The following is a 27480-nucleotide window of genomic DNA, read 5'->3' on the forward strand; positions in this document are numbered from 1 at the left end:
AGAGTTGAACACAGGTGCTTTCCCTGCTTCTTCTCGTGTCTCTCCTCAAAGTCCATAGCAGTGTTTCTGTGGGTCACAGAACAGAGCTCGGTGTGTGTGCGCTCATAGAAAATAATGGAGGTGGCTCTTTTGCCACCTGTCAAAGCATTCCAGTGTGTGCGTTGGACAGGTCGGAATTCGCAGGTGGAGTTTGCTGTGTAACTGTCAGACTGCAGATGTGTTAACCTGGTTTGTGGTTAATATCTCTGTAATTACTGGATCTATCCACATGAAACTGGCACAAAGTTCAGTGTCTTCTTTGTCAGTATACATAAACAAAAGAGATTTTTTTTTTTCTCAAAAGCGGTGCCATTAGTCAACCCCATAGACGTGATTGTTGCCAGTTGAAAGGACTTTAAACCATAAGATTAATATGACAAGTTTGTGAAGTAAATCCCAAACAAATAATGAGAAGGTTCAACATTTGTGAATCATAAATTGGAATATTTCTTTCCTAATAAATTAATCTTTCAAAGAGTTATACAGGCCCCACCTCCATCTGAAATCATAACAAGTTCTAAAACATGAATGCAGCATAGCTCATTTTTCTCTCTAGTGCTCACATCACATTTTTTCAGCCTGGCATTTGACCATCATTGACATCCACACATATTTGAGTTTCAGAACTTCAATGACCTTCAAACATACCTACACTTTGGTTTCTGACCTTCATTGACCTTAATACATGTTTCAGTTTCATTTCAAACCTACAAACTCATTAAGACAGAAACTCCGTGCCACAAACAAAGCAATGTGGTCTACTCTATTTGGTGCAATGAAGACTGCAGTGAGCATTATATTGGAGAAACTAAACAGCCACTCCGTAAGAGAACGTACCAACACCATCACAAAAGCAGCTCGGGACCCCAGTCTGCTGTACATCTCCATCTCAAAGTCACTAACCACTCCTTTGAAGAGAGTGATGTACAGATCTTAACCAGAGAAAAGAAATGGATTGAGAGGTAGATAAAGAGGCAATTGTTGTTAGGAAAGAAAATCCTTTTTTGACCAGGATTGGGGGCCTCAGACATCATTTATCTCCTATTTATAACTCCATCCTCAGACCTAAATCAAAAGAATGAAAAGAATAGTGCTAGAGAGTATGCTAACAGGTGTGAGAGCAATCATTAGGGGCCTGAATGATTATGCTAAATATGACTCAGGCACATTTCACACTTAGGGTAGCTCAACTAACAGAAACTGTAAACAGTAGCACAGAAAGAGTGGCTTGGATGAGGAGCAAAACATCTTTACTCTAAAGCATTATGTCCAGTTGACAGATTTGAATTTATTTATTTACTATGTTTCAGTCTGGTTTCTGACCTTCTTGCTGGTGCTTCTTGGCGTAGGACACCTCTCCGTCCTTCTGCAGGTGGAAGCGTTGGATGCAGCGCCGGACCAGGTCCTCCCAGCCCGGCTTCATGGAGGCTCGGAGCAGACTTGTGTCCAGAGACGTGATCTTCCCCTGCAGGTCCTGTCTTGTGGTGAAGCTCTCATACGTGGAGCTCAAAGTTCGCTCTTTGACAGGGACTCTCCTCGCCACACAGATCAGACACGACTGGAAATCTGAGCACAAACAGAATATAAAAAGCCATTATATTAGTATAGACGTAGGATATAAGAGCTTATTTTTATAACGTATTCTGATACATGGTCCAAACAGAGTACTGTATGCTGAATACTTTTACAACGAGTTGCATTTAAATTATAGTGAAAAAACATGTCATACAAGCAGCTTTATTCTGTTGCACTGTTTGTTCTGCATTAATTTATGCCTAATTAGAGAAGGAAAAAATATAGATGCACACATTGCAAGGCCTGCTTTCTTTATTTTCACTACTAGTAATTGTTTTTATTTCTTCTTTAACAATATGTCGCACTTCAAAATGTGTTATCATGACAGCCCTAAAAGTATCTGAGCGGCAATGGTTGACTCATAAGAAGACTCATAAGAAGAACCAAAATCCACATAAAAACATGGATCTATCAAACGTCACAAACATGCTTAAAACTGCATAGATTTAAATGTACTTTTTGTTCCATGATAGCGGTATATATACGTCATAGGCATCCATAGATTTGTACAATGAAGATAGTTTGTTTAGTCTAGTCTTTAGTTGAATGTACAATGTGAACAATGTACAGAGACATTAAGCTCATAAAAACTTTACAATCAGTAAGAGCGATTCACACTGTCTCTGACCCAAACACACTCACACAATATCACACCTGTACAATACAATCACACACATCAACAAACATTAGGTATTTACAAAATCATGAGTTAGTTCATCTTATAAAAACCGTTGCAAGAGCAACTCGGGACCCCAATCTGCCGTGCATCTCCATCTTAAAGCCACTAACCACTCCTTTGAAGATAGTAAGGGACAGATCTTAGACAAAGAAAAGAAATGGTTTGAGAGGGGATTTAAAGAGGCCATTTTTGTTAGGAAAAACAATCCATCTTTGGGCCTTAGAAATCATCTCCACCCTCATGCTAATATGCTAATAGGTGTGAGAGCACCCATTACGGGCCTGAAAGATTATGCTAAATATAACTCAGGCACAGTCCACACACAGCTCAGTCCAAAGCATAAAAAAAAAAAAAAAAAAAGATTCCTAAACCAGTGTTACACACATTTCACAGTGTGTAGTACTGCATCTCATAATGCTCATATGTCTAGGGCTGCAGTCTACCAAAGAAATTCTTGGTTGACTAAATCTGTCCTGTGGATTGATTAATTAACTCAAAGGGGTCATGCAGTAGCAAAAGCTCTAAAACAATTAGCACAGAAACAACTGTGTAGGGAAAGAAGCTCTACTTTTTCTAGAAGTACTACTGGCATCTTAAAAAGTGAAAAGACAGATTAAAGTGTCCAGTCACTCCAAAACAGACAACACGCTCACTGCTCTCACTGTGGTCCATATATATCCTTATAACCAGGGATGGGAAGAGACACAGTTTCCGTTAGATGAGACATGACACGAGATTGAGTCCACGAGAATGAGACAAGATGAGACTTTGACATAGTTTATAATAAATCAATTGTGCATTTCAGTTCGCAATTTTGGCCTCATCACTTTTAAATTATTTTATATTTCTGTTATAGTTGTAGCACTGATTTTTGGATCTACACAGCTTCTCAAGAGGTGTAATTCGCCATTACTTAACCCCTTTTTTGTCCAATCCAAATGGGGAAAAAATCTCACCAAATAATTGTTCTCATGTCTGAACAATCTTGCAGCAATTTTGTCTTGCAAAATCTTGTGGCACGAGATCTTGTCCCATCCCTTCTTATAACTCTAATAAAATAATGAAAACTTTGGTTGACTAAAACACCATCGACTGATTAATCAACTACAGCCAAGACCAAACTGCCCCTAACAAAACTTAAAAGAATGTGTTCAAATAAAATGTCTAAAATCTGCACAAAATGAGATAAAAACACTGTACCTTCTCCTTCTTCTTTGATGGACTGGGGCTCAGACACAGCAAAGCACTGCAGCGTCTCATACTTCTGCTGCCCAGAGTCTGGTGCCTCCAGTGGGTGTGGAGGCTCCCAAGGGTTCTGAGGGTCCTGGGGGTCAGGGGTTGGTGCGACAGGTGTGGAAGGTGCAGAGGCTCCGTCACACTGGGGGTTGATCAGCATTCGACAGGTGAAGGTGCGGCTGTTACGACTGGAGGACTCACTGCAGCGATGGTTCACTACGAACATCGAGGAAAGGTGAGGATGTAGATACGGTTCATGGCTTTATTTTGTTAGATTAATTTAAATGGTGAATAAGACACTGACACAGGCACAGAATTTGATCGTATACAGCTGACCTATGTCAGTATTCTGGTGGCGGGTCTGTCACCAGTTTCCATGGAGATGTTATTGCTTTGCCTTGAATGTTCCACAGTACGGCATTAAACACATATATCTTTCATTTATTCAATTACAGGCATTTTCATAGCCAAAAACACTTGCTTTGCTGGAATAGTACAGTTCATTAGCTCTGGTCTCAGCCACTCTTGGGCAGCAGTGTCTTTTTAAGTACAGTATATTAATTATAATATTAGTTATGTTTTATGATAACTAAGATGTCTGAGGTCTGTTGTGATCAATCTGAGTGTCTATGGTCCAGTTTAGGAGTTGGATTTTCAACAAAAAGGTGAGAGTGGCTACTGCTAGCTAGCTTGTGACGTTTGAAATGTTATCTTAGTATGTTAGTATATTAACTCTTAGATTGTTACTGTATCTTAGTAGTGTCTCACCCAGGCTCTTGGGTAGCAAGTTCCTCACAAACTCCGCGTGGTCACCCACATGTAGAATGCTGTAGACACTGGAGCCCATCAGCGCCTCCTGCTGGTAGTGCAGATACTGACTCACATTCTCTGAGACAAAGACAATGTTCCCCTCCATGTTCACAACGAAGAAGAATCCATCCAGAGCCTGAGAGGGAACGCAGAACTCAAAACTCAGAACACAGAACAGAGCTCAAGGTGAATACATCTATTGTATTGTCTTTCAAAAGAACCTAAGTTGCTAATGAGATCTGAGGTAAGGGAAATGTTCTAGTTATGTTATAAAAAGGTCCCTCAGGTAAGGTACGCTTAAGCGTCCCTCTGTGTCCTCTGGATTTGACCCATCCTTCAGTGTCTCTGGGTTAAACCTGTCAGGAGCTGTAGGACCCATGTCCAGATCTTGAGCTAGTCTTGGTCAGGACTACTTTAGCTGCAGGATTTGACCCATTGTGTATGTTTTGGGGTGATGGGGGAACCCAGAGTACCTGGACAAACCCTCCCAGACACAGGGAGAGCATGCAAACTGCACATAGAAAGGCCCGGGAGTCGAACCAGGAAGCTTCTTGCTGTGAGATGTTAGTGCTAATTATCACCACTTACACCTAATAAAGTTAATTAATGCAAATTTACACAGACATATTTTATAGTATTTATTTAGCTAAAACAATATAAAACTCCTCTGCTCCATCTGACCCTCCCCTCTGCTCCATCTGACCCTCCCCTCTGCTCCATCTGACCCTCCCCTCTGCACCATCTGACCCTCCCCTCTGCATCCTCCACTCCAACTGACCCTCCCCTCTGCATCTTCTGCTCCATCTGACCCTCTCCTCTGTATCTGCTCTGTCTTCTTTCTTCTATAAATACTCTGTGCTCTTGTGTAATCTGGTTACCTGCAGTGCTTAAGTCTTGCTGGTTAAAGGGGTGGGGCAATCTGATTCAGTGGGAGGGGTCTGTTGATTGTAGGGGCGGTGCTTATGGGGCAAAGGAGCAGGGCTTACACACCTCAAGCATCATTGGTCCCAGAGCGTCTTTGTCGATGACAGTTTGTCCAGTGGATGAGATATCGGCCTTCTGCACCTCCTCTGTGTCCGCCTCCTCCAACACTTTCTCTAAAACACAACACAGAGGCAAAAAAGTCAAGTTTAACTGTAACTTCACCCACTCTCCCTCCTCTCTCCCCTTCCCCTTGCTCCCTCTTTCTCTCACTCCTTTACCCTGTTCCTCAGCCCCCCCTTCTCTCCCTCCTAGCTCAACTTTTTGGCTCTCTCCTGGCTCTCTCCTCCCTCTCTCTATCCCCCCTGTCTATCTTTCACCCTCTCCTTTTCCATCTCTGGTTTGCAATTCAAAGCTGAGATGGTCCCCTCTCTCACTTACTCCTCCTCCTCCCAATCTCTCTCCCTCTTTTCTCTCCTCCCCTTTTTACTCCCCATCTCCTCCGCACTAGTTTGCAATGCTTATTTGTGATGTCCTCCCCCAAACTTCCCTCCTCTCTCGCTTTACTACCCCCCTCCGTCTCTCTCCTCCTCCCTACCTCTCTGTCCCCTCTTTTCTCTTCTCTCTCTCTCTCTGACTGTCCCCCCCCCCGCCCCTTCTCCTCCGCTCTAGTTTTCAGGGCTAATTTGTGATGCCCTTCTCCAAATCTCTCTCCACTCTCTCCCTTTACTCTGCCCCTCTCTCCCTCCCTCTCTCCTCTCCTCCTCTGCTATAGTTTGCAGTGCTAATTTGGCAATCCCCCTCCTCTTTCCCCCTCTCTCTTCTTCCATCTCTCTCTCTCTCTCTCTCCCCCTCCTCCCCTCTCCCCTCCTCTCCGCTGAGCTGTGATGGTCACATAGTTTGCATTCCTCTGGGAGTCACAGGCCTGACCAGTCCCTGCCCTGCTCGTACAGTGAGGTGTTACTAACGAGCTCATGTCACCAGAGCAGAGGCACAACCAGAGGTGGGCAGAGGGGGCACTGTCAGGGAGCACCACCATGGCGTAGTGAGGGGGGCGCACCATCAGAGGTGGTTACATGTCTCTTTTGGAATCACATATTTGTCTGGTTTAAAGGTCCTATTTTACATGAAATTAACTTTTATGAGCTTTAATACATGTTATAACACTGTTACCTCAAAAACAGACCGGAATGAAACAAAACACAACTCCAGGTCTGTTTGTAATGAGGAAACAACATTGTAACAAAGATCAGAAAATAGTGTAATATGGGCCCTTTAGTGAGATGTTATAAGGTTAAGATTAGGATAGGCTGGAGAGGTGTGTAGTTCTTGCCGTACCCTGGTCCTTGATCTGTCGTATCCGTCTGACCGTCTCCTTCAGAATCACACATTTGTCGGGCTTCACGTTCAGGTCGTCCATGTCATTCATGTTTGCAAAGATCAGCTCAGCCAGCTCCTCGATGTATTTATTCTCCTGCTCACGATTCCTCCGTTCGGTGCTGCGCTTCGGGCTGAAGGAGGAGAGAGGGAGAGGAGAGAGGGACAGGAAAGGAGAGAGGAAAGGAGGTAAGGGGGGAGGAAGGGATGGAAGGAGATGGAAAGAAGAATACATATAAACGTGTGTGTGTGTGTGTATATATATATATATATATATATATATATATATATATATATATATATATACATAATGTGTGTGTGTGTGTGTGTGTGTGTGAGTGTTAGTGTGTCTGTGTGTGTGTGGTTAGTACAGTAGTGTAATAGACGTATGCCTGTTGTACCTGGGCCCCTGCAGCTCAGAGGGACAGTCCTTCCTCTTCAGGGACTCGGCCCCAAGAGGCTCTGGGCTCCGGCCTCCGCTGCTCATTGTCTTTCTAACGCCACCTGCAGGGAGAAAACAGGAGGCAGCATTAGCAGACTGACTGTGATTGGTCCTGGTTCAGTCCTGGTTCAGTCCTGGTTCAGTCCTGGTTCAGTCCTGGTTCAGTCCTGGTTCAGTCCTGGTTCAGTCCTGGTTCAGTCCTGGTTCAGTCCTGGTTCAGTGTGGTGTACTGTCAGAACAGGGCTGAAGATCAATAACATTGAGCTGCTCCTGACTCTGGAATCATCAATGACAAAAACTGCACAAAAATTTGTCATTTTCCAAAAACTTTTTAGGGCACAATTTGAGAAAAAATATCTCATGATATCTAATGGATTTTTAGACACACTTTGCAAAAAAATGTGTGACTTCATTTTAAATGTATTCAAATTGCTGTGACCAATGTGTTCCATGACGCGTTCATGCCTGACAGGAGCGACCTGCATTCGAACACCGGGGTTAAACTCCACTCTGTCACTGTTTAGACACGTTTACCACAGCTCAGTTTAAAGAGGAACTACAGGAGCAGAGCCAGAGGAGCAGACAAGAGCAGGGCCAGAGGAACAGAGCCAGAGGAGCAGACAAGAGCAGGGCCAGAGGAACAGAGCCAGAGGAGCAGACAAGAGCAGGGCCAGAGGAACAGAGCCAGAGGAGCAGACAGGAGCTGAGCCAGAGGAGCTGAGCCAGAGGAACAGACAGGAGCTGAGCCAGAGGAGCTGAGCCAGAGGAGCAGAGCAAGAGGAGCAGAGCAAGAGGAGCAGACAGGAGCTAAGCCAGAGGAGCAGAGCAAGAGGAGCAGAGCAAGAGGAGCAGACAAGAGCAGGGCCAGAGGAACAGAGCCAGAGGAGCAGACAGGAGCTGAGCCAGAGGAGCTGAGCCAGAGGAGCAGACAGGAGCTGAGCCAGAGGAGCTGAGCCAGAGGAGCAGAGCAAGAGGAGCAGAGCAAGAGGAGCAGAGCCAGAGGAGCAGAGCCAGAGGAGCAGATAGGAGCTAAGCCAGAGGAGCAGAGCAAGAGGAGCAGACAGGAGCTAAGCCAGAGGAGCAGAGCAAGAGGAGCAGAGCAAGAGGAGCAGAGCAAGAGGAGCAGAGCCAGAGGAGCAGATAGGAGCTAAGCCAGAGGAGCAGAGCAAGAGGAGCAGAGCAAGAGGAGCAGAGCAAGAGGAGCAGACAGGAGCTAAGCCAGAGGAGCAGAGCAAGAGGAGCAGAGCAAGAGGAGCAGAGCAAGAGGAGCAGAGCCAGAGGAGCAGATAGCAGCTAAGCCAGAGGAGCAGATCCAGAAGGGCAGACAGGAGCTGAGCCAGAGGAGCAGACAGGAGCTAAGGAAGAGGAGCAGATCCAGAGGAGCAGACAGGAGCTAAGGAAGAGGAGCAGATCCAGAGGAGCAGACAGGAGCTAAGGAAGAGGAGCAGATCCAGAGGAGCAGACAGGAGTTGAGCCAGAGGAGCAGAGCCACAGAGTCAGAGGAGCAGAGCCACAGAGTCAGAGGAGCAGAGCCAGAGGAGCAGAGCTAGAGGAGCAGATCTAGAGGACTACTAAAAGAAGAGTTAGTGTCATGACAGCACTTATTCCTGTAACTAACATTTCAAACTTGATTTTGATACTAAATAATAGACTCAATACTCCATAACAATTCCGATACCATGATGATGATAAAAACTCTCTTTCTTTAGACAGTAGAATGTGATTTTCAGCATTAAATGGTAGTAATATCTTTTCTATTACCATGTGTCTTATATCTGTGTAATCCCTCAGTGTGCAGTAGGTTCATAGTGGTCCATAGGTGTACACTAGTCTATGTGTCTTATACTTGTGAAAGATACAGCTCAGCATCATTCTAAAGCTGTTCAGGAAATGTTTGTTTCTGCCCTGTGAATGTGACTTTGAGAGTACTGATACCTGCTCAAATGAGTATATAGTTTCGACAATAGTTTTAGCGTTGACAAATGTCTGATTTCTCGAGGCGGTTGTCCAGTTATGGCTCTACATGAGTAAAAGCAGCATTGTTGTTTACGTGTTGCATGCTGGGTAAACTTGTGACACATAGTGAATTGTGGGTAAACAGGAGTTGACAGAGAGGATTGTGGGTAACCCTGAGGTGTGCATTTGTAGTTCTTTGTTGTAGTTTTTTGCTGACAGAGCAGAGTTCTATTCATCTGTGGTCCATTGACTCACAGAAAGAGAACATGACACAGGGTAAAGTCCACACAAACAATAATACTAGCAGTACAAATACACAAAGTACTAACGCAGTACAAATACACGGAAAAGTACTGCAAATGGGGCCAGCTACAGGGGTTTAACAATATTGATTATTCTGTAAAAAAAAATAAAAGGGTTCCCACTAACTTTCTAGAATGCACCATAAAGACAAAAATGTAGTAACACTTTGACATACTTGGTAAAATGTACAAGTACAATTTACAAGTATAATCGAGTTTGTAATGTATGTACGCAAAAGATATTGATAGTACTATGAATGAAAAGTGAAAGTACAAATTATAAACTATAAACAGCAACAAGATAAGAGATAAGTTGAGCCAGTTTACCTTTGGACAAACTCTGAGCCAGCACAAGTTCAGTAAGATATATGAGCAAGGAATACTTAAAGCTACAGTCCGTAACTTCCTGGAGGTGGTACGTCACCTGCGTGATTCCATACAAATGGAAAGTTAAAACCAGACTTCTGATACATTTTATACCATAATGTGGAATATTATAGCCAAGGGAACAAAATTTCCATGGAAACAAGCAGAAGGAGGAGTCAGGTTTATGGAGATGCACCTCTCCAAAGGCATTAACAGCACATTTCAGCACATGTATAATGGACTGTCAAAATATTGTTTGATTATCATCAGGATCGTACAAACAACATATTTAGCCAATATTAGACTAAATGTTACTCGAAGTGGAGGTCAGTGAACGCATCGCTGTGTAACTACCTGTACCAGTCCACTGTGTCATCCAAGGTGTTTACTCACAAAGGATTAAACTACAGACCATCAAGAGTCCCTCCCCCACCTGCTCTGACCCCTCCCACACAGAGGTAAGACTCTCCCGTGTCTGGTCTGACCCCGCCCACACACAGATAAGCCCCGCCTCTCACCCCTGTGCACTCTCACAGGTCGACAGTAAGCGCCTGTGATCTGCTGAGTCAAAGTGGAGGAGAGAGGCTGTGTTTTCAGAACCATGTTACAGAGCCACATGGAGAAACGTCTGCTTCACTGGGACCAAATACTGTTGTGTGAAGTCATGTGACCAGCTTGGCATTTTCATATATTGCATAATAATGATGCACACCCACGGTGTAGTAGTGACAAGTTATATTTCCTCTGTTATGACACCGTTATAATGACTGTGAATATAACAGGGATCATTAAAGCTACACTATGTAAAAAGTGAAAACAGTACTTACGAACATTCTCCATGGAGATAAATACGTTTTATGCCCTACTGTGGAAAACTGTAGCAAAACAAACAACATTTCCATGGAAACAAGGAGGAAGCTTGACGTTCCTGACATCTCATTGGTGTGTCCATATACTCTCTCTTTCCAAAACATCTACACCGATCTGAAAATGTAAACTCAGCTCACTAAAATGGAAGTGGACTTTGAAATGACTCTATAATGATCCAACCCTGAGCTGTGGGGCGCTTCTCTCTGTAGAAACACTGAGGCTCATGTTACCCCTGTGTCCAGCAGAGCGCCCCCTGCTGCTCGGACACAGATCTTCTCCTCACACACCTCCATCAGCTCCAGTCTCAGGTCCAGATTTAAAACAGTAAAACACATCACACAGCTAATGATACCAGCCTCAATTACACTTCAGTCCTCAAGTCTACGTGCCACCAGTCACGGCACATCCCAGCCTTGAGCACATTTCCACTGTGTCTCTGGGCAAGACACTTCACACACATCAGGTCATACTGTAGGAAGGGCATCTGGTGTAAATAAACTATAACGTTTTCTGCTGATGATACTGTCGGTTTTCTTCTCCAGCTGTTTAAACACGGCTCTGTTTGTGAAGATGAACTGAAGCCACGGGACTCGGCCCCAGGGCGGCTCGCCATAGAGAGGGAGGGGCCACAGACAGGGGGAGGGGTCACAGAGAGAGAGGGGGGGCTAAAAAGAAAGGAGGGGTGGCTAAAAAAGAGGGAGGAGCCACAGCAAAGGGAGGGGGCACAGACAGAGGGACTAAAGAGAGAGGGAGGGGCCACAGGGAGGGAGGGGGGACAGAAAGGGAGGGACTGCAGAAAGGAGGAGGTGTTACAGGGAGAGAGGGGGTAAAGAGAGAGGGAGGGGCTAGAGAGAGAGGGGGAGGCACCACAGAGAGATGGGTTAAAGAGAAAGGGAGGGGCTAAATAGAACAAGGCGCTAAAGAGAAGGAAGAGCCACAGAAAGGGACGGCCTGGGGGGGTCACAGAGAGGGAGGGGCTAAAGAGGGAGGGGTTACAGAGAGGGAGGGGCTAAAGAGGGAGGGGTTACAGAGAGGGAGGGGCTAAAGAGGGAGGGGTTACAGAGAGGGAGGGGCCACTCACCACGGGACAGATATGCAGCCACATTTGTGTCCATTTGCACCAGGGCAGCTGTGGCTACAGTCACTCACACCAATCAATGTGGAGTGGAAGGAAAAACCGTTAACCGAGCGTTAAACCAGAACAGCCCAGAGGTCAGAGGTCTGCCCTGTGCTGGATGAAACTGAGCTCGGGGCAATGCTCTGGGTGAGACAGAGCCAGAGGAGGAGCTCTGGATGAAGTTGAGGGTGAGACAGAGCCGCAGGAGGTGGAGTAGGGAAAATATTTAGGCTGTGTCCAGTGTCGCCCTCTGAGGAACAGACATGACCCAGCTGCAGCTGAACTGTTCAACAGCTCTGCAGCATTTTAAAGAAATTATCAAATCAAATCAAAAACGACTCAGGAACATGGTTTTGTTTCCAGTTTAAAGTTAAAGATAAAGTTACACTATCTCATTTTTCCAGTGGAATGTGGGCCACCTGCTTGTGTTCACAGAGATGTTCCACAGTAGGGCACTTGTATCTTGCATTTGCTCAGTTTCAGGTGTTTTAATTGCTAAAAACATTTGCCGAGAGGGGCCCCACCAGCCAAGAGGGGTCGAATGCAACAGCCTGAAAATATATAGTAATAATGATACAGCTTTGTGTAAGATGCCCTCCCATCCTCCTGTATCCCTGTAGTGTTAGACTGAGATGGAGGCAGGTCAAGTGTCTCTAGTTAATCTGCAGATGTTGTGGTGTCTCAGATGCCCTCCCAGATGTTGTGGTGTGGATGGACAAATACAGTTGTCAATGACAGAAATGATCATGGAAAAAAAAAAAAAACATTTGTGGATTTGACTAGTCTATTCCTTAGTATCAAAATCAAGTTTGAAATGGTAGTATTGAGACAACACTGCAGAATATTTACTCCGTCACATCACAGACCAGGACAGGACCAGGCGTCGTACCCCCAGTGCCTTACTCATGGGCACAGTGGTACACCTGCTCGGACGTGTGCAGTGAAAGCCTGTTATACTCTTAGCTTTATCCTGGGCTCTGTGTGGAGGGACTTAGCCGCTGACTCTGGTGCACACAGATTTAGCACTTTGTTATGTAACCCAATGGACTGCACTCACCATAGGGATATAGTGTAAAGGTATAGAACGCTGCGGAGTGGAGCGCCAGCCGGACTTCCGAAAGGCATTTTGTCTGGGGGTGTGTCTTAGCGTCCCATGTCAATCAAAGCTAACTCAGCTCAACTCAGCTTTATTTCTAAACCACTTACAAAACAACACAGTCCACCGTATTTGGAATTCTGACCACGAGTATCATAGCAACCGAAGAGCCAACCTGGAGCCAGGCTGTTGAAGGTAATGCCCCTTCTCCGCCAGTTTAGCAGGGAGTGGGCGCTTAGCAACACTGTCAATCAAATCTGTTGCTAACGCTAGTGGGAGTGACCTCAGAGAAAGAAGGCACCTGTTTTGTCTGTTATTAATGTTCATATCTTGATTTACAGACACTATTGGCGAAATTAAAATACCAGGATCACGTAGAGCGGGTTAATACGAACATTTACAGTCAAAATGATGAGTCTGACAGCAGCAGTTACAGAGAGAGGGGCCACAACTTTTCAATGGAAAGTGAATCGGAGCCAGAGTTGATGGAGCCGGAAGTGCACCCACAATCACTTCCTAATTAGAACACAGCGGCTAGCAAGTTATGTTCATTTTTGTATACAGTCTATGATTAAAATGAGTGGTATGATAAAAAAAAAGTCTTTAGGAGGGACTTAAAAACAGGGAGCGAGTCAGAGAGCATAACGTGCAGAAGGAGCCGATTCCACAGCCATGGAGCCGCCACTGCAAAGGCACCGTCACCTCTGTGTTTTGTCCTGGTTTTTGGAAAGAGCTTGATCAGACCTGAGTGCTCCAGAGGGGTGTGAGGTACAAGCAGGCGGGCAGGGGGTACTCAGGGCCTGGACCAAGACATTTAAAAACTAATGAAAGAATTTTAGAAACAAGGATGGGGGGATAGGAGGTCAGGTTAGCTAGCTGTGGCCGGGACAGTGAGGTTTGGCTGAGTCCAGTGTAAAGTGAATCGCAATAATCTAAACAAGAAGGAATAAAAGCACGGACTCAAATGTCAAAGTTGTGACAAGATAAAATCATTTTTCTCAACTGAAAAATGCTGAAGGGAGAGACAGACGAGAGAAAGACAGAAGAAAGACAGGAAAGACAGGGCAGGAAGAGAGGAGGAGGAGACAGAGAAGAGAAAGACAGGAGAGACAGAGGAGAGAAAGGAGAGAGAGAGGAGAGACAGAGGAGAAACAGAGGAGAGCAAGGAAAGAAAAAGAGGGGAGAGGAGGTGAGAGAGAGTGAGGGGGAGGAGAGAGAGTGAGGAGGAGGAGAGAGGAGGAGAGAGAGAGGAGAGAGAGGAAAGGAGGAGAGAGAGATAGTGAGGGGGAGGAGAGAGAGAGGAGGAGAAGAAAGGAGAGAGAGAGACAGAGGAAGAGGAGAGAGGAGGAGGAGAGAGAGCGTGAGGAGGAGGAAGACAGGAGAGACAGACTGAGGAGAGAGTGAGGAGGAGAAGAGAGGAGGAGAAGGGAGAGGAGAGACAAAGTAGAGAAAGGAGACAGCAGAGAGAGAAAAGCGAGAGAGATAAACATAGCTGACCGGGGCCTAAATCACGTGTCAAAGTGTCGTAACTGTCAAAGTTCAGTCTCTGTCGCACAAACACAAAGAGCAGAAAAAAAACACAACAACTACAACCTGATAAGAACTGTACAGGAGAGAGAGACAAGGAGGAAAAGAGAGGAGAGGGAGAGGAGGAGAAGAGAGAGAGAGAAAGGGGACAGGAGGCAGCCATGGATGTTATAAGTTGGTAACCCTATGGAGAGGGGGCATGTGTCATACCTGATGTGGCACTGTTGGATGTGTCACAGAGTGGAGCTGTTTCAGTTCATCATCAGAGAAACACAAATGACTTCTGCATTTGATCAAATGAGCCGCTTTAAGGTGACTTTTTTATAGAATAATATATCAGATTCAACTTCAAGAGTCTGGATTTAAAAAAAAAACAATGAAATTACACTCCACCTGCACAAAACTATAGAATAAAAGAGAGAAGGAGAGGAGGAGAAAGAGAGTGAGGAGGAGGAGAGAGGAGGAGAAGGGAGAGGAGGAGGAGTGGGGAGAGAAAGAAAAAGAGAGTGAGGAGGAGAGGAGAGGAGGGGAGAAGAGGAGTAGTAGTGGGAGGATGAGAAAGAGTGAAGAGGAGGAGCAGAGGGAAGAGGAGGAGAGAGTGAGAAGGAGAGAGAGCATGAGGAGGAGAGATAGAGCGTGAGGAGGCGAGGGAAGAGTAGAGAGAAACGTAGAGGGAAGAAAAGGAGAGAGGAGGAGAGGGTGAGGAGAGGACAGGAGGAGGAGAGAAAGGAGCAGAGGAGAGGAAAGAGAGGATGACAGGAAGAGAGGGGAAAGAGGAGGAGAGAGAGGAGCAGGAGAGATTAAAGGAGGGGCAAAAAGAGCAGAGGAAAAGGGGTGGGTAAGAGGAGGAGAGGAGAGGAAAAAGAAGGAGGGAGAGAAGAGACAGAAGGAGAGGAGGCAGCCACAGACCAGATAAGCTCTCTGTTGAAAAGACACGCAACACAAACTCTATACTACACTGAATATAACAATAACAGAGAGGAGAGGGAGAAAGAGGAGGAGATGAGGAGGGGAGGACAGAGAGAGAGAGAGGGTGAGAAAAAGAGGAGAGCGAAAAAAGGACATTCCAGCAAGTGAATTACACAACTCTGGTGAAACAGCAGAGTCGGCAAAAGCAACAGGACTTAACCCTTCACCAGCCAAAGACCAGCCAACGACCAGCCCAAGACCGGCCCACGGGAAAAGTGCCGAGTAATGACATTTTCCCCAGTTAAAACTCCAAACACTAAATCTAAAATATAAAAGAGCTGCTAAAACTAAAAAGCAAACAGTACAAAACCAGTCAACAGTTAAACAATAGAGACACTGTAGACACACGCACTTTTATCACTGATACAGACTCTGGATCAGACACAGCTGAACTGAGTCTTTCTCTTCTTAAATAACAGCATTTTGAGTCCGTGTGTTGAGCAGATAATTCTTGTAGGGCAAAAATAATAGCTCCATGGACAAAAATTAAGAAAAAATAAATAAATAATGTGTGTTAAGCTGCTCATAGTTCTGCTTCAGTGCCACTCAGACTAATGTTGACTGGTATTTTTTCGATTAAATTTATGTAATTTTTTATTTGTGTGCACAAAGGCAATCTGTCAAATTCATTTCTGTTTTTGTTGTAGTAACATGTAACAAAATATTATAGTTTATTTAAAGCTTTTACTTGATTTGATTTAATTTTGAAAGTGTGGACCGGAAGTCGCGCGCAGGTGTCATGGCCCTTTACGCACTCCGTTGAGGAAGTGTAAATAAAAACTCGGTGTTTTAGACAAATTCTCCCTAAAATGTTGACTTTTCCCTAGTGTCGTAAATAAAACCAACAAACAGCGCTGACTTTCATTTGAAACACGTAAAGGATGGTTTTAAAATGTCGACAAACGCGCGTAAAACAAGTTCTCCAGCCGCGCGCTCTAGAAGCTTCATAAGCCCATGAAACGGAAAGCAGGAAGGACTCGTCACACCAATGTTTTAAGCAATTTTAGAACCAATAATGTGCTTTTATTTCACTGTTTAAATGTGTCTTTCATTTTGAAGATTAAATAAACGCATTTTATTAATTTACTTCGTGAATGACAACCATTTTTTTTCAAGACGCAGCGATATTTGTGCGTAAATCTGCTTAACTGTGCACAACAACGTCCAAAATGTCACGAGTAAAGCGCAAATGTACAGTGCAAGGTGCAGGAGATTAGAAGAGCGGAAAAATGCAGATGGGGAATGCGCAAACACATAACAGAATAATAAAAAGGGGCTAAAATGGGGCAATAATTTCTAACGGTGCCGGGCAGCGGTTAAAACGAAGAAACTTAGAGAGGCACTTACCGGTAAGTGAAGCGACAGCAGGCGGCCATCAGTGCGCGGAGAGCGGGGAGAGACGCGGTGCTGCGACCGGGGGAAACAGCGGAGATGTCCCGGTGCAGAGGGGCAGTCAGCGGGACGGAGCGACAGCTGGAGCCGCCATGTTCCCGGTGCTGTGAGGCTGTTTATCCAGCTCGCTCTCCCCTCCTCCTCCTCCTCTACTCCGGCAGCGCTCAGCTCATTAGCGGAGCACACACGGAGAACACGGAGAGGAGGTCAGTGCGCTGGTACAGCAGGGGCGTGAGCGAGGAGGAGGCCGAGGGGAGAGGGGCCTTTCAGTGAGAGGCCCCCCAGCTCACAAACCGTCTTGATTTGGCCACTCTTCATAATTTATTACATCCTTTACTCTGTTGTAAACTCAAACTGAATTCTGTCAACTGGAAAAAAGCTTATAAATTGAATATGTTTGGCTGCTCATTTTTCTGAGTTGGTTTGGTGGGATAGTACTAGTGGTAAATATGTAGCATTGTTTTACGTCAGTAGTGGCATAGAAAAGAAAAGTACAAAAATACAAGTAACAGTGAGTTAAAACACAATTCTTCTATATCTGTCATCAATTCCATCTAAAACAGGGGTGTCAAACACATTTGCACCAAGGGTCACAGTAGCAAAATGGCTGCCCTCAAAGGGCCAGATGTACTACTTTTTAAAATTGTTAATTAACTGTTTCTGTATTTATTACTTATTCAGATTATAAATATTACATATGCATTTGCCTAGATGTAAAAAATATAGATGTGTAACTGCGTATCTCCTGATAATATGACATTTTAATACCATCATACTTTTTAACTTACCCTGTCAGGGGCCACATAAAATGATGTGGAGGGCCACATTTGGCCCCCGGGCCTTGAGTTTGACACATGTGATCTAAAATATACAGACAATTTACACAACTAAGGCTAGCAGCTTAAACGTTGATTAAACAAATTCATACATTATAGTTGCTAGGTAACATGTCTCTATGTATGTCATATCTGTGTACAACCAGGGAGTAAAACTATAAACTTCACCAAAATGACAAAACTAGAAAAAACAAGGCAAGATTTTCAGTCAAACCTTAAATTTATTGATGTTAAGAGAGTTGGTGAAATGAGTGGTCTAACCTCTCACATGCACTTTAAGAGTTTTGTTCAAATAGTTTGACACAGACCCTAACTGGACGTCTGGGGGATGACAAAGCTGAGCCACAAATACCGAACAAACTATATTTTTATATTTGCCCTCCACTTTATGAATCTGTTATTATAGTTTAAATTGTAATAAAGCAGTTATATTTTTAGACAAACAGCATAATGCAGTTATATAGTTGTAGGACAAGCAAAAGGCTCATAAAAGGCAAACTTTCAGATGCCCTGTTTATTTGGTAAAGGTTCTGTCTTTAGTTTTAACCTTAGAATGAGCTATTCTTTTTGTCAGATGAAGACAAAGTTTTTTTTCTTCCTCTTTTCTTCCTGTATCTTCCTCAGAAGGATCATGTGATGATGATGTATGTGCGTAATAATGTATACGCTCCCGTGTCACGATTTATGCTCCTTGGACCTCGTTTACAGACCTTGATGGCCTCTGTGATCCAGCTCTGGTATTTGTTGCTTTCAGCACAAATGACCCTGGCATTGTTCCAGTCCATAATGTGCCCTGTTTGTTATTTGGAGACTGACTAAATAAGCAGCATTACTCATGTAAACAGAAGGTAGGTTTTTAAAGAGACATGAAAACATTAGTACCTTTTACGCAGAGATATTGATGAAGGACAAAATGGATGGTGTGTTCTCTGACAAATCACATTTATTCCACTTTTTATTTTGTAAAATATATTTTTAGATTAAATTCTTGGATACTTTATTCACTAGGAGTTCACACAAAGTTATGGTTTTAATGGCACATTCTTTCATTTCTTGAATTTCAGACAAACGATCACACAGAAATATAAATTACTACCAAAATCTCATTTACATATTTAGCAGGTTAGATTCCTCATTAGACTTTCACAGGTTACTCTTCCATAAGGCGTTAGAGGAGAGTTCATTCACTGAGGAAAAAGACAAAGTTATTACACTTTATAAACATACATGATGACTCAAACTCAAATCAAACTCATAATATAATAATCCGTATGGGTATGTGCCGTACCCAGGCAGATCTTTCCCTCCTTCTGTAGCTTCTTCAGATGGTGCAGCAGGTTCACCTCTGCCGCTTTGTGCAGATACTCGGGAGTGTCCTAAATATGGAATCGGTCTTTAAAGGATTTCTTTAGCAAAACGGAAATATTAAAATGAAAGAGGTATGGTTGACAAAGTTGTGAGCTGGATAAGGTGGAATGCATCAGAATCTGAATTTTATTGCCATTGCCAGTGAACAAAGTTCACAAACTAGGAACTTGCTTTGTTTTTATGGTGCGACATTAAACCATGAATGAAAAGAAAACTTAAACAATGATAAAATAGAAATAAGGGCATGCATTAAAATAAGGTAAAAACAGACTATGAAAAATGTGTTATGTGCTATAACTGGCTTGTGGTACTACTAATACTAAAATACTACAATAGTAACTATACTATATACTACTACTACTACTACTACTACTACTACTACTACTACTACTACTACTACTACTACTACTACTACTACTACTACTACTACTACTACTACTACTACTACTACTACTACTACTACTACTACTACTACTACTACTACTACTCAGGGACCCATCTCCAGATCTTCAGCTAGTCTTGGGCTGTGTCCCAATTCACCAAATGCACCGTTAGAAGGTACCCTTCGAAGTACTCCCCATAAGTTTTGCTCGAAGCACCCAGCCGAGAATGTGTACTCCTCAGCGTAGCCGCCATCTTGCCGAAATGGGACAGGCCTATACCACGGACTGTACTTCCACCGGTGACTTTGCACGTACAATACGTAAGTTATTTTTAATTATTTAATAGAAGAAAAGTCAAGATGTTGTCGTTGCATCCGTTTCTTTCTGTTTAGATTGAATATCAATGGGCAAATATAACGTTCGAGGAGATTTTTTCCCAATTGTAGCTACTTCATAACTTTAATAAAATATACTTAGTGAAAACCTAATAACAGAGACAGAGGTAACCAAAATAATTTTTACATTCATAGTCTATAAACCAGAGAACACTGATTAGTTGTACTTAAAGTGGGACATTGCAGTTTAATGATTCGGTATTTGGGCCAGGTTTAATTTGATCTGTGACTAAACCACTTTAATACCAGTAGAGGGTGCTGTTTACCTTCTATGCCGTGCCAGTTCTTTTCATCTTATTATTGTAAAGTATTTTCTAGCAGCACTGCATCAAACTGGTATGTTGATTTACTAAGGTAAATGACACGTGCCACCAGGGGGCGCAGACCTATGGAATGCACCGAAACTCGTGAAGATGTGCAGACCACTCACACCCACACACACACCCCCACACACACCCACACACACACCCCCACACACACCCCCACACCCCCCCCCCACACACACACCCCCACACACCCACACACCCACACACACATCCACACACACACCCACCTTACCTGTGTGGAACTCATTAAACTCTTCTGACTTTATGTTTCAGTCTCTTGGTCTTTGACACTTACACCAGAAATGAACATTCTTACATTATTCTTATTATTGCAATAATAATTTCTAATGATAATAATGTATTCTTCTTCTTCTTCTTCTTCTTATTGCTTAGGAATAATTTCTTTATTCAATGCAACTCCCTCCTTTTTAATCATCAAACACACGGCCTGTACAGATCTTTATTCAGATTTAACAGTTTCATGTCGCACTGTTGTAGATGAGGTAAACCAGTACGAACATTTGAACGTGTATTGCATAGTATTTCATTTGATTTTTTTTAAGCATATCTTTTTAACTTTGTGCATGCCCTTATTTTTATTTGTATTTATTCAGTGTGTTTTATGTTGCACTTTTTCACCGAATCAAGTTCCTAGTTTGTGAACTGTGTTCACAGACTATGGCAATAAAAGTCTTCTGATTCTGATTCTGATAACGGACTCAATTTTCTTCTCTTTTTTGCATAGGCACAGTGCATGATGGGATATAGCAGTGCATGAAGTGTGCATGGACGCATGCTATGGTTACGGCCGATCTCCGTGGAAGCGCTGGAAACGCAGGGCATATTTGTCGGGCGCATTGAAATGTGACAGCCCTTGTTGCACTGGAATTTACATAACTGCCCTTCGACGCACACTTCCAATGTTGCATCTAAGGGCATTTTGGCGAATTGGGACACAGCCTTGGATGGCTAGTCTTGATCTTGAGCTAGCTGCAGGCTATTGTGCATGTTTTGGGTTGTGCATTTAGCTCAGACCTTTACCTCATACCTTTTTGTATCATGTACTGGTTTAGCATAAGCGTGTTGTGTAGAAAAAAGTTACCTCAGGCCTTGTGTTATGTAGTGGGTTAGCAATAGCCTGTTGTGTAGTTAGCTCAGACCTTGTAGACCTTCTTGTGTTATGTACTGGTTTAACATTAGCCTTTTGTGTGGCTCAGGTTAGCTCAGACATTATGTTAAATACTGGTTAAGCATTAGCCTGTTGTATAACTCAGGTTAGCTCAGACCTTGTGTTATGTACTGGTTTAGCATTAGCCTGTTGTGTAGCTCAGGTTAGCTCAGACCTTGTAGACCTCCTTGACAAGCTCCATTGAGGTGCTGCCCCTCTCTGCTCCTCTCACGGCCTCCAGGATCTGCTCCTCTCTCTGGTTTCTGTGAGCGATATACTGCTGGATCTTTGAGACAGCATCCTGCACCACCGGACCGTGACCTGGAGACCGACAGGGACCAGTCATAATTTGACTATTTATGAAAATTATTCTCCTTCACATTAGTACTGTACTTTATTGGAGTAACACGACTTAAAGTCTTTATTCATTCACTCCACATTCAAACAAGCTGATAATCTGTGCCATCTCCAACTACCAAACACTCACCACATTCATGATTGGATAATGTGGGTGAAGTCTCTTGTCCAAGAACACAGCAACAGCATGTACTCATCTCAAGGATTAAATAATCAACAAACCTCTGAGCCCATGACGCCCAGTAATACAATAATGCATATCCATGGAAATAAGTAGATAGGGTGAGGAGCTCAATCATACAGGAGGAGTAGAGCTGCTGCTCCTCCACCTCAAGAAGAGCCTGCTGAGGAGGCTCAGGCATCTGTTCCGAATGCCTCCAGGACGCCTCCCTGGGAGATGTTCCAGGAATATCCCACAGAAAAGAGACCTGGGGAACATCCAGGACACACTGGAGGGACTATGTCTCTCGGCTGGCCTGGGAACATCTTGGGGTCCCCCTGGAGGAGCTGGAGGGATTGTCAGGGTGAGGGAAGTCTGCTTAGACAGCTGCCCCAGTGACCCGAGCCTGGATAAGACGATGGATGGATGATATGATGAAAGGTACATAGACTTCCTGCTCAAAACACCCCTGACTTCATTTGCTAATCGGCATGCACTTTACTGACTTTGTACTTTGTGAACTTTGAATTTGAACCTGTAACAGAGAATTTTGACCCTTTTGTGTTCAGCAGTACCTCTAGAATTTTGTCCTCTGTTTAGAGCCTCTTTGTGTTAGATTTAACCTTAACATTCCTTTTAAATAAATTATAACTTTAGTTTTACAATTTCCATCTTGTTTTGTTACTTCCCCTTTTCCCTAGCTGAGCTGGGTCATAACACACTGTAACAAGCAGCAGATTTTCAATGTACTTGTTTATTGTAACCACCCCTGTGGTTATCCATCCATCAATTTTCTTCCGCTTATCCGGAGCCGGGTCAGCAGTCTAAGCAGGGACTCCCAAACTTCCCTCACCCCGGACACGTCTTCCAGCTCCTCCGGTGGGATCCCAAGGCGTTCCCAGGCCAGCCGAGAGACATAGTCCCTCCAGCGTGTCCTGGGTCTTCCCCGGGGCCTCCTCCCGGTGGGACATGCCCAGAACACCTCCCTAGGGAGGCGTCCCTGTGGTTAGGTTTTTGTAATCAGAAACACCTGTAATCAGGGCAGTCCTGTGTGATATCACATAGTACTTGAAATTGCAGAGGCCACTGGAACCAACATTCCAAAATGACTAGGAACAGTAACACATATACTGTTTAGTAGCAAAGAAAGTGTATTTAGTGTTTAGTTCCACTTTACATCTCTACCCCTGACAGAACTGTACGTACCAGGATAGATGAGTTGCGCCCCCTGTTGCATGAGAATGTTCAGACTCTTCATGTAATCATACAGATCTTCAAAGACCGCCGTGCCCTCTCCCAGGATACAGTCCCCAGAGAACAGCGCCCCCTCCTCCTCCAAGAGCAATGACATGTGGTCGTCTGTGTGTCCTGGAGTGTACAGCACCCTGATAAATCAACATACTGTTAAAGCAGACTATTCTGCAAAATGCACTTTTCAGAGCTTTTAACCATGTTATAGTTGTTTCCCCTCACAATTTACTCACCCAAACTTGTACTTGGAGTGATTTGTGCATGTTTAAGCAATCTTAAATTGCTTATTTTCAAGACGTCATATTGCCAATTAATCCCCGTTTTCACCACCCCAGTACGGTGTGTACATCATTCTCCAAATTTATTTTCTTAATCGGTGACACACAAAAGATTCAGCATCATTGTGTAGTCATTTTAGTACAAAGTTGTTATAGATCAATATTGCAATTTAAAATGTCAAAATTGATAATGATCCACATGTGTCATAGATTATAAGTGTAGAGCCAACACAAGTGCAATAGGTCTTCTTTAAAGGAATAAGCAGCACCCTGAGAAATAAACATACTGTTAAAGGAAATCACAAGACTACACCAAACGAGTTGACATGTCGACACATGTGAGGAGTTGTGTCACTGCGTGTGCCACTCTAAGAAAAGTCACATGACCAGTACATCCTGTGTCATTTGGTGTGGCTTGTGTCAGAGCACTGAAGCAGCTCATTTAGAGCGAGGAGTGTGAGCCTCAAGACTGTCTCTGTTCATCACCACAGAACCACAGAGAACAAGAAGATGGGCCTATTCTTCTGTGTGAGATCATTTTAATCCCAAAAGGAGCTCACTGCATTTCTGCTAAAAACAGCATGTTATTTTACTGTAATTTTCATATTCACCTCATCATGTTTCACTTATAGCCTACTTTATTGTACAATAGGCTGTTATTTCCTTTAATAACAAAAGACTGCATTACCTTCTTGGTCAGTTCTTTCATTTGTTGGATATTAGAACACATCTAGCACAAATTAATGTTGAAATGTCTGAATGAATGAGCCCTGCATTGTGTTAATGTTTCTGCATAGAAAGCAGTTACTTTTTAAACCACCAGATAGCGCTATAGAATGCACCAACGGTGTCAACACCAAGTCAACACTGTGCTGAAAATATGTCTCACACACACACACACACACACACACACGTTGATGCGTCATCTACCTATGACTACTACACCTGCACGGGAGTTCATACAAAAAATATTATTGATGCAGCAAAAAGTACTAAGACCAAATAGGAATTTGTGATGTAGATGATTCATACATAGATTCAAAAATACTGAATCTGGATTTTGATTAGTTTAGATGTATTTATTTAGTTTGCCTAGGATAACCTTAACTCACGAACCCAAACCCCATCTTCTGTTTGTCTAATTTTGAGTAATTTTGGTCCCAGGCAAAGCTCCTGCATCAGTTTAAATCTTTCTGAATGAGCAACACATCGGGAGCAGAACTAAGCATCTCAGCCTGGTGTAATATCGTGCTGGGGGTGTTCTACATCAATTCACACTGGGGGATTTGCCCTCTGGTTCAGACGTAGTTTAATGTAGGGAAACTCAGGAATGCAGATTTATTTTTAATTAATTCTTCTGTGGGCTAACCTAATAATAATAGTTTTACTGGCTGCCTGTGTCCGGTTGGATTTAGTTGGTTTCTGGGGGTAGAATTGTACTGACTTGAGAGTGGCGCCCTCCGTTCGGACCAAGTCTCCATCTTTTAAATAAGTGTAGTTCTTATTCCCCAATGATTCGTTAGAGCCGTCAGCACGAGGAAGTTTGCTCACTTTAACCCCAGAACCTGTAAAATAAAATATTCAGACAGAGCAGAGGAGAGGGTCAGAGTAACACAGGATCCAAAGGAGAAGGTCAGATGGAGTAGAGGATACACAGGGGAGGGTCAAAGTAGCAGAAGGGAGGGTCAGAGGAGCAGAGGATCCAGAAGGTGCAGAAGAGAGGGTCAAAGGAGTAGAGGATGCAGAGGGGAGGGTGAGAGGATGCAAATTGGAGGGTCAGAGGAGCTGAGGATGCAGAGGGTCAGACCTGTGATGTCTCTGCTGATGTCCTGCACTCCTCCTGTGTGGTCGTGGTGCCAGTGGGTCACGATGATCTCCTGGATGCTGCTACTGAACTGAAACAGAGCCTGCTTCAGGTTTGAGATGTACTCAGGGACAGAGGGCTCCCCCGTGTCTATGAGCACGCGCCTGCACAACACAGAGAGATCAGGAGTCCAACCTACAACCTCCTGACTGGGAGGAGGGGGCAGGTGCCCGCTGCCCCTCTCCTCTCTCAATAGTGTCCCTCACCTGTCCCCCGTCCCCACCAGGTAGGTGTTGGTCCCCTGCAGAGTCATGGGCCCCGGATTACAGCCCAGAACCCGCACGACCCGAGAGGACAGCTGCTCAATGCGCGGGATCACGGCGCTCATGGCTCGCGCTGGACCGGGACAGTGAACCGAAGACCCGGGACAGTGGAGAGAGGAGACACGGAGGCAAACGACCGGGTGCACGGACTAAACTCTGATAAAAACAGGTGCACATGTGGAGAGATCTGTGAAGGAATCCCGTGCGGAGAGAAGCCGGAAGAAGAGCGTAAACAGAGCGCCACGTGACCAATGTTTACATCCGTTTACCGACCCTACAAAATAAAACAAACTTCCACAATAAAAAAATAAAGATAAACTAAACAAGAATGAATGTATTTGCAGTGAGAAGTCGTTTAAAAGAGGGTTTAGATTCAGGGTTCACTTACAGATGCCGTTTTTGCTTTCAGTTTGTGGTATTATTTACACCATATGGCTTCTATACTCAAGATATTAGTGCAATGTGAGCTTATGAGCAGCAGGCGGCGCCATTGTCTCTGTGTGGATAGGACAGGGTCTTCCTAAACGTCACTCAGGCATTTTCAGTTTCACTTTCAGTATTTCGAATTCTGTTGGACCTCTCCCTGTAATACACACAGGCCCCGCCATGTTTGAAACAGGAGAAACTGGAGAAACAGTCCTCAAATATTTTATGAACTCTGTATTTTCTATATATATATTTTTGATTTGTAAAATCTCTCTCTTCCCCCCTCTCTCTGTGTGTCTCATTCTCACTCTTTTCTTTCTTTCTCTCTCTCTCTCTTTGTGTCTCATTCTCTCTTCTTTCTTTCTCTCTGTCTCTCTCTCTCTCTCTGTGTGCCTCACTCTCTCTCTCTTTCTTTCCCTCTCTCTCTCTCCTCTGTAATTACAGCGGAGCTGTGGTCTAATCTCCACCAGCTCTAATTCAATATAAATGTAAATGACTGGAGCAGAGTAGAGAGAGGGAGAGAGTGGAGGAGGGGGAGGAGGAGGGATAGTCAGAGTTGAAGGATGTTGGAGATCCTCTTGTTTGGGACGTCTGTCTCTCGGATTAGTCGTCTTCTCTCATCTCTCCCGTACTTTCTCTTCTCTCTCTCTCATACTGTCTCTCACCTTCTTTTCTCTTTTTTTCTCCCCCTTCTCTTTCCCTATTTTCTCCACCTCATCTCTCCCCCTTTCTTTCTCTCTCTCCCCCTCTGAGGGAGAGATGTCTCTCTGAGGGAGAGCAGAGGTGTGTAGTCTCAGTACTTTACCTGAGTTATTTTGTGAATTTAAAATTGTGTACTTCTCCGAGTAGAGTCCCATACTTTTACTCTTACTCGAGTAATATATAGTACAGTGTAACAGTACTGTTACTTGAGTAAAGTTGTGGTTCCTCTTCTCTCTGAGTCTACAGTGACTTAAACTTTATGTTACAATATGAAATGAGTTGAACATTTGTGTTTCTTGTGGCTCCTTCAGATGTGATTTAGTTTGGTTCATTTTTGTGTCTGTTGTCTGTGGAGTATTTCATGTTTTGTTCTTCACTTTATAAATCAGATGTTACGTCACAACAGACACTTAGTTTTCCCAAACGTGTTAAGTCTTACTTTAGTCATTTCTTACACCATTAGTTTGAAATGAAAGAAATATTCTGAAGTAACTTTACTCTTAGTTGAGTACAGTATTTGTGTACTTTGGGTTGGAGCAGGAGTATTCTGTCCATCCAGTGGTGGAAAGTGAGTACATCTGTAAACAGTGAACATGAGAACATTTACATGTAAAATATATTTAGCTACAAAACACTGAATACCTGCGGTAAAATTTGTTTTCATGCTAACACACACACACACACACACACACACACACACACACACACACACACACACACACACACACACACACACACACTCGCACACACACACACGCACGCCCACACACACACCCACACCCACACACACACACACACACATCCCACACCCACACCCCCCCACACACACACACCCCCCCCCCCCCCCCCACACACACACACATGAATGCTGTCGTGTCCTTGGGAAAGATGTAAAGCACTTTGTGTGCCTTGAACATGGAAAATCGTTTTACAGTTTCAATGTACAGGTCTCCATCTGAAACTATGACATCATGATGTACAGGCCCCGCCCTCCATCTGAAACTATGACATCATGATGTACAGGCCCCG

General features: G+C 43.9%; 2 protein-coding genes across 2 annotated transcripts in view; both read right to left on the reverse strand.

Annotated features, from left to right (window-relative positions):
* LOC117385218 (nuclear receptor coactivator 2-like) overlaps positions 1 to 16849 on the reverse strand; it is a 34684-nt gene extending 17835 nt beyond the window's left edge. The window contains exons 1-7 of the mRNA XM_033982488.2: positions 16630 to 16849; positions 7039 to 7141; positions 6599 to 6771; positions 5330 to 5436; positions 4298 to 4475; positions 3494 to 3745; positions 1363 to 1605 (exon numbers count right to left, since the gene is read on the reverse strand). Of these exons, the coding sequence (XP_033838379.1) occupies positions 1363 to 1605; positions 3494 to 3745; positions 4298 to 4475; positions 5330 to 5436; positions 6599 to 6771; positions 7039 to 7124 (1039 nt within the window). The 5' untranslated portion in view covers positions 7125 to 7141; positions 16630 to 16849. The remainder of the gene's footprint in view (positions 1 to 1362; positions 1606 to 3493; positions 3746 to 4297; positions 4476 to 5329; positions 5437 to 6598; positions 6772 to 7038; positions 7142 to 16629) is intronic.
* Positions 16850 to 18462: 1613 nt separating this feature from the next.
* Positions 18463 to 25544, reverse strand: lactb2 (lactamase, beta 2). Its single transcript, XM_033982489.2, has 7 exons — positions 25267 to 25544; positions 25004 to 25164; positions 24641 to 24761; positions 22874 to 23052; positions 21326 to 21471; positions 18799 to 18886; positions 18463 to 18697 (listed from the first exon to the last, which is right to left on the reverse strand). The coding sequence occupies exons 1-7, from the start codon at positions 25386 to 25388 to the stop codon at positions 18654 to 18656; spliced, it is 861 nt and encodes a 286-aa protein (XP_033838380.1). The 5' UTR covers positions 25389 to 25544; the 3' UTR covers positions 18463 to 18653.
* Between the last annotated feature and the right edge of the window lie 1936 nt (positions 25545 to 27480).

Source organism: Periophthalmus magnuspinnatus, chromosome 17 (assembly GCF_009829125.3).
Source record: "Periophthalmus magnuspinnatus isolate fPerMag1 chromosome 17, fPerMag1.2.pri, whole genome shotgun sequence".
In the NCBI taxonomy this organism is placed as follows: domain Eukaryota; kingdom Metazoa; phylum Chordata; class Actinopteri; order Gobiiformes; family Gobiidae; genus Periophthalmus; species Periophthalmus magnuspinnatus.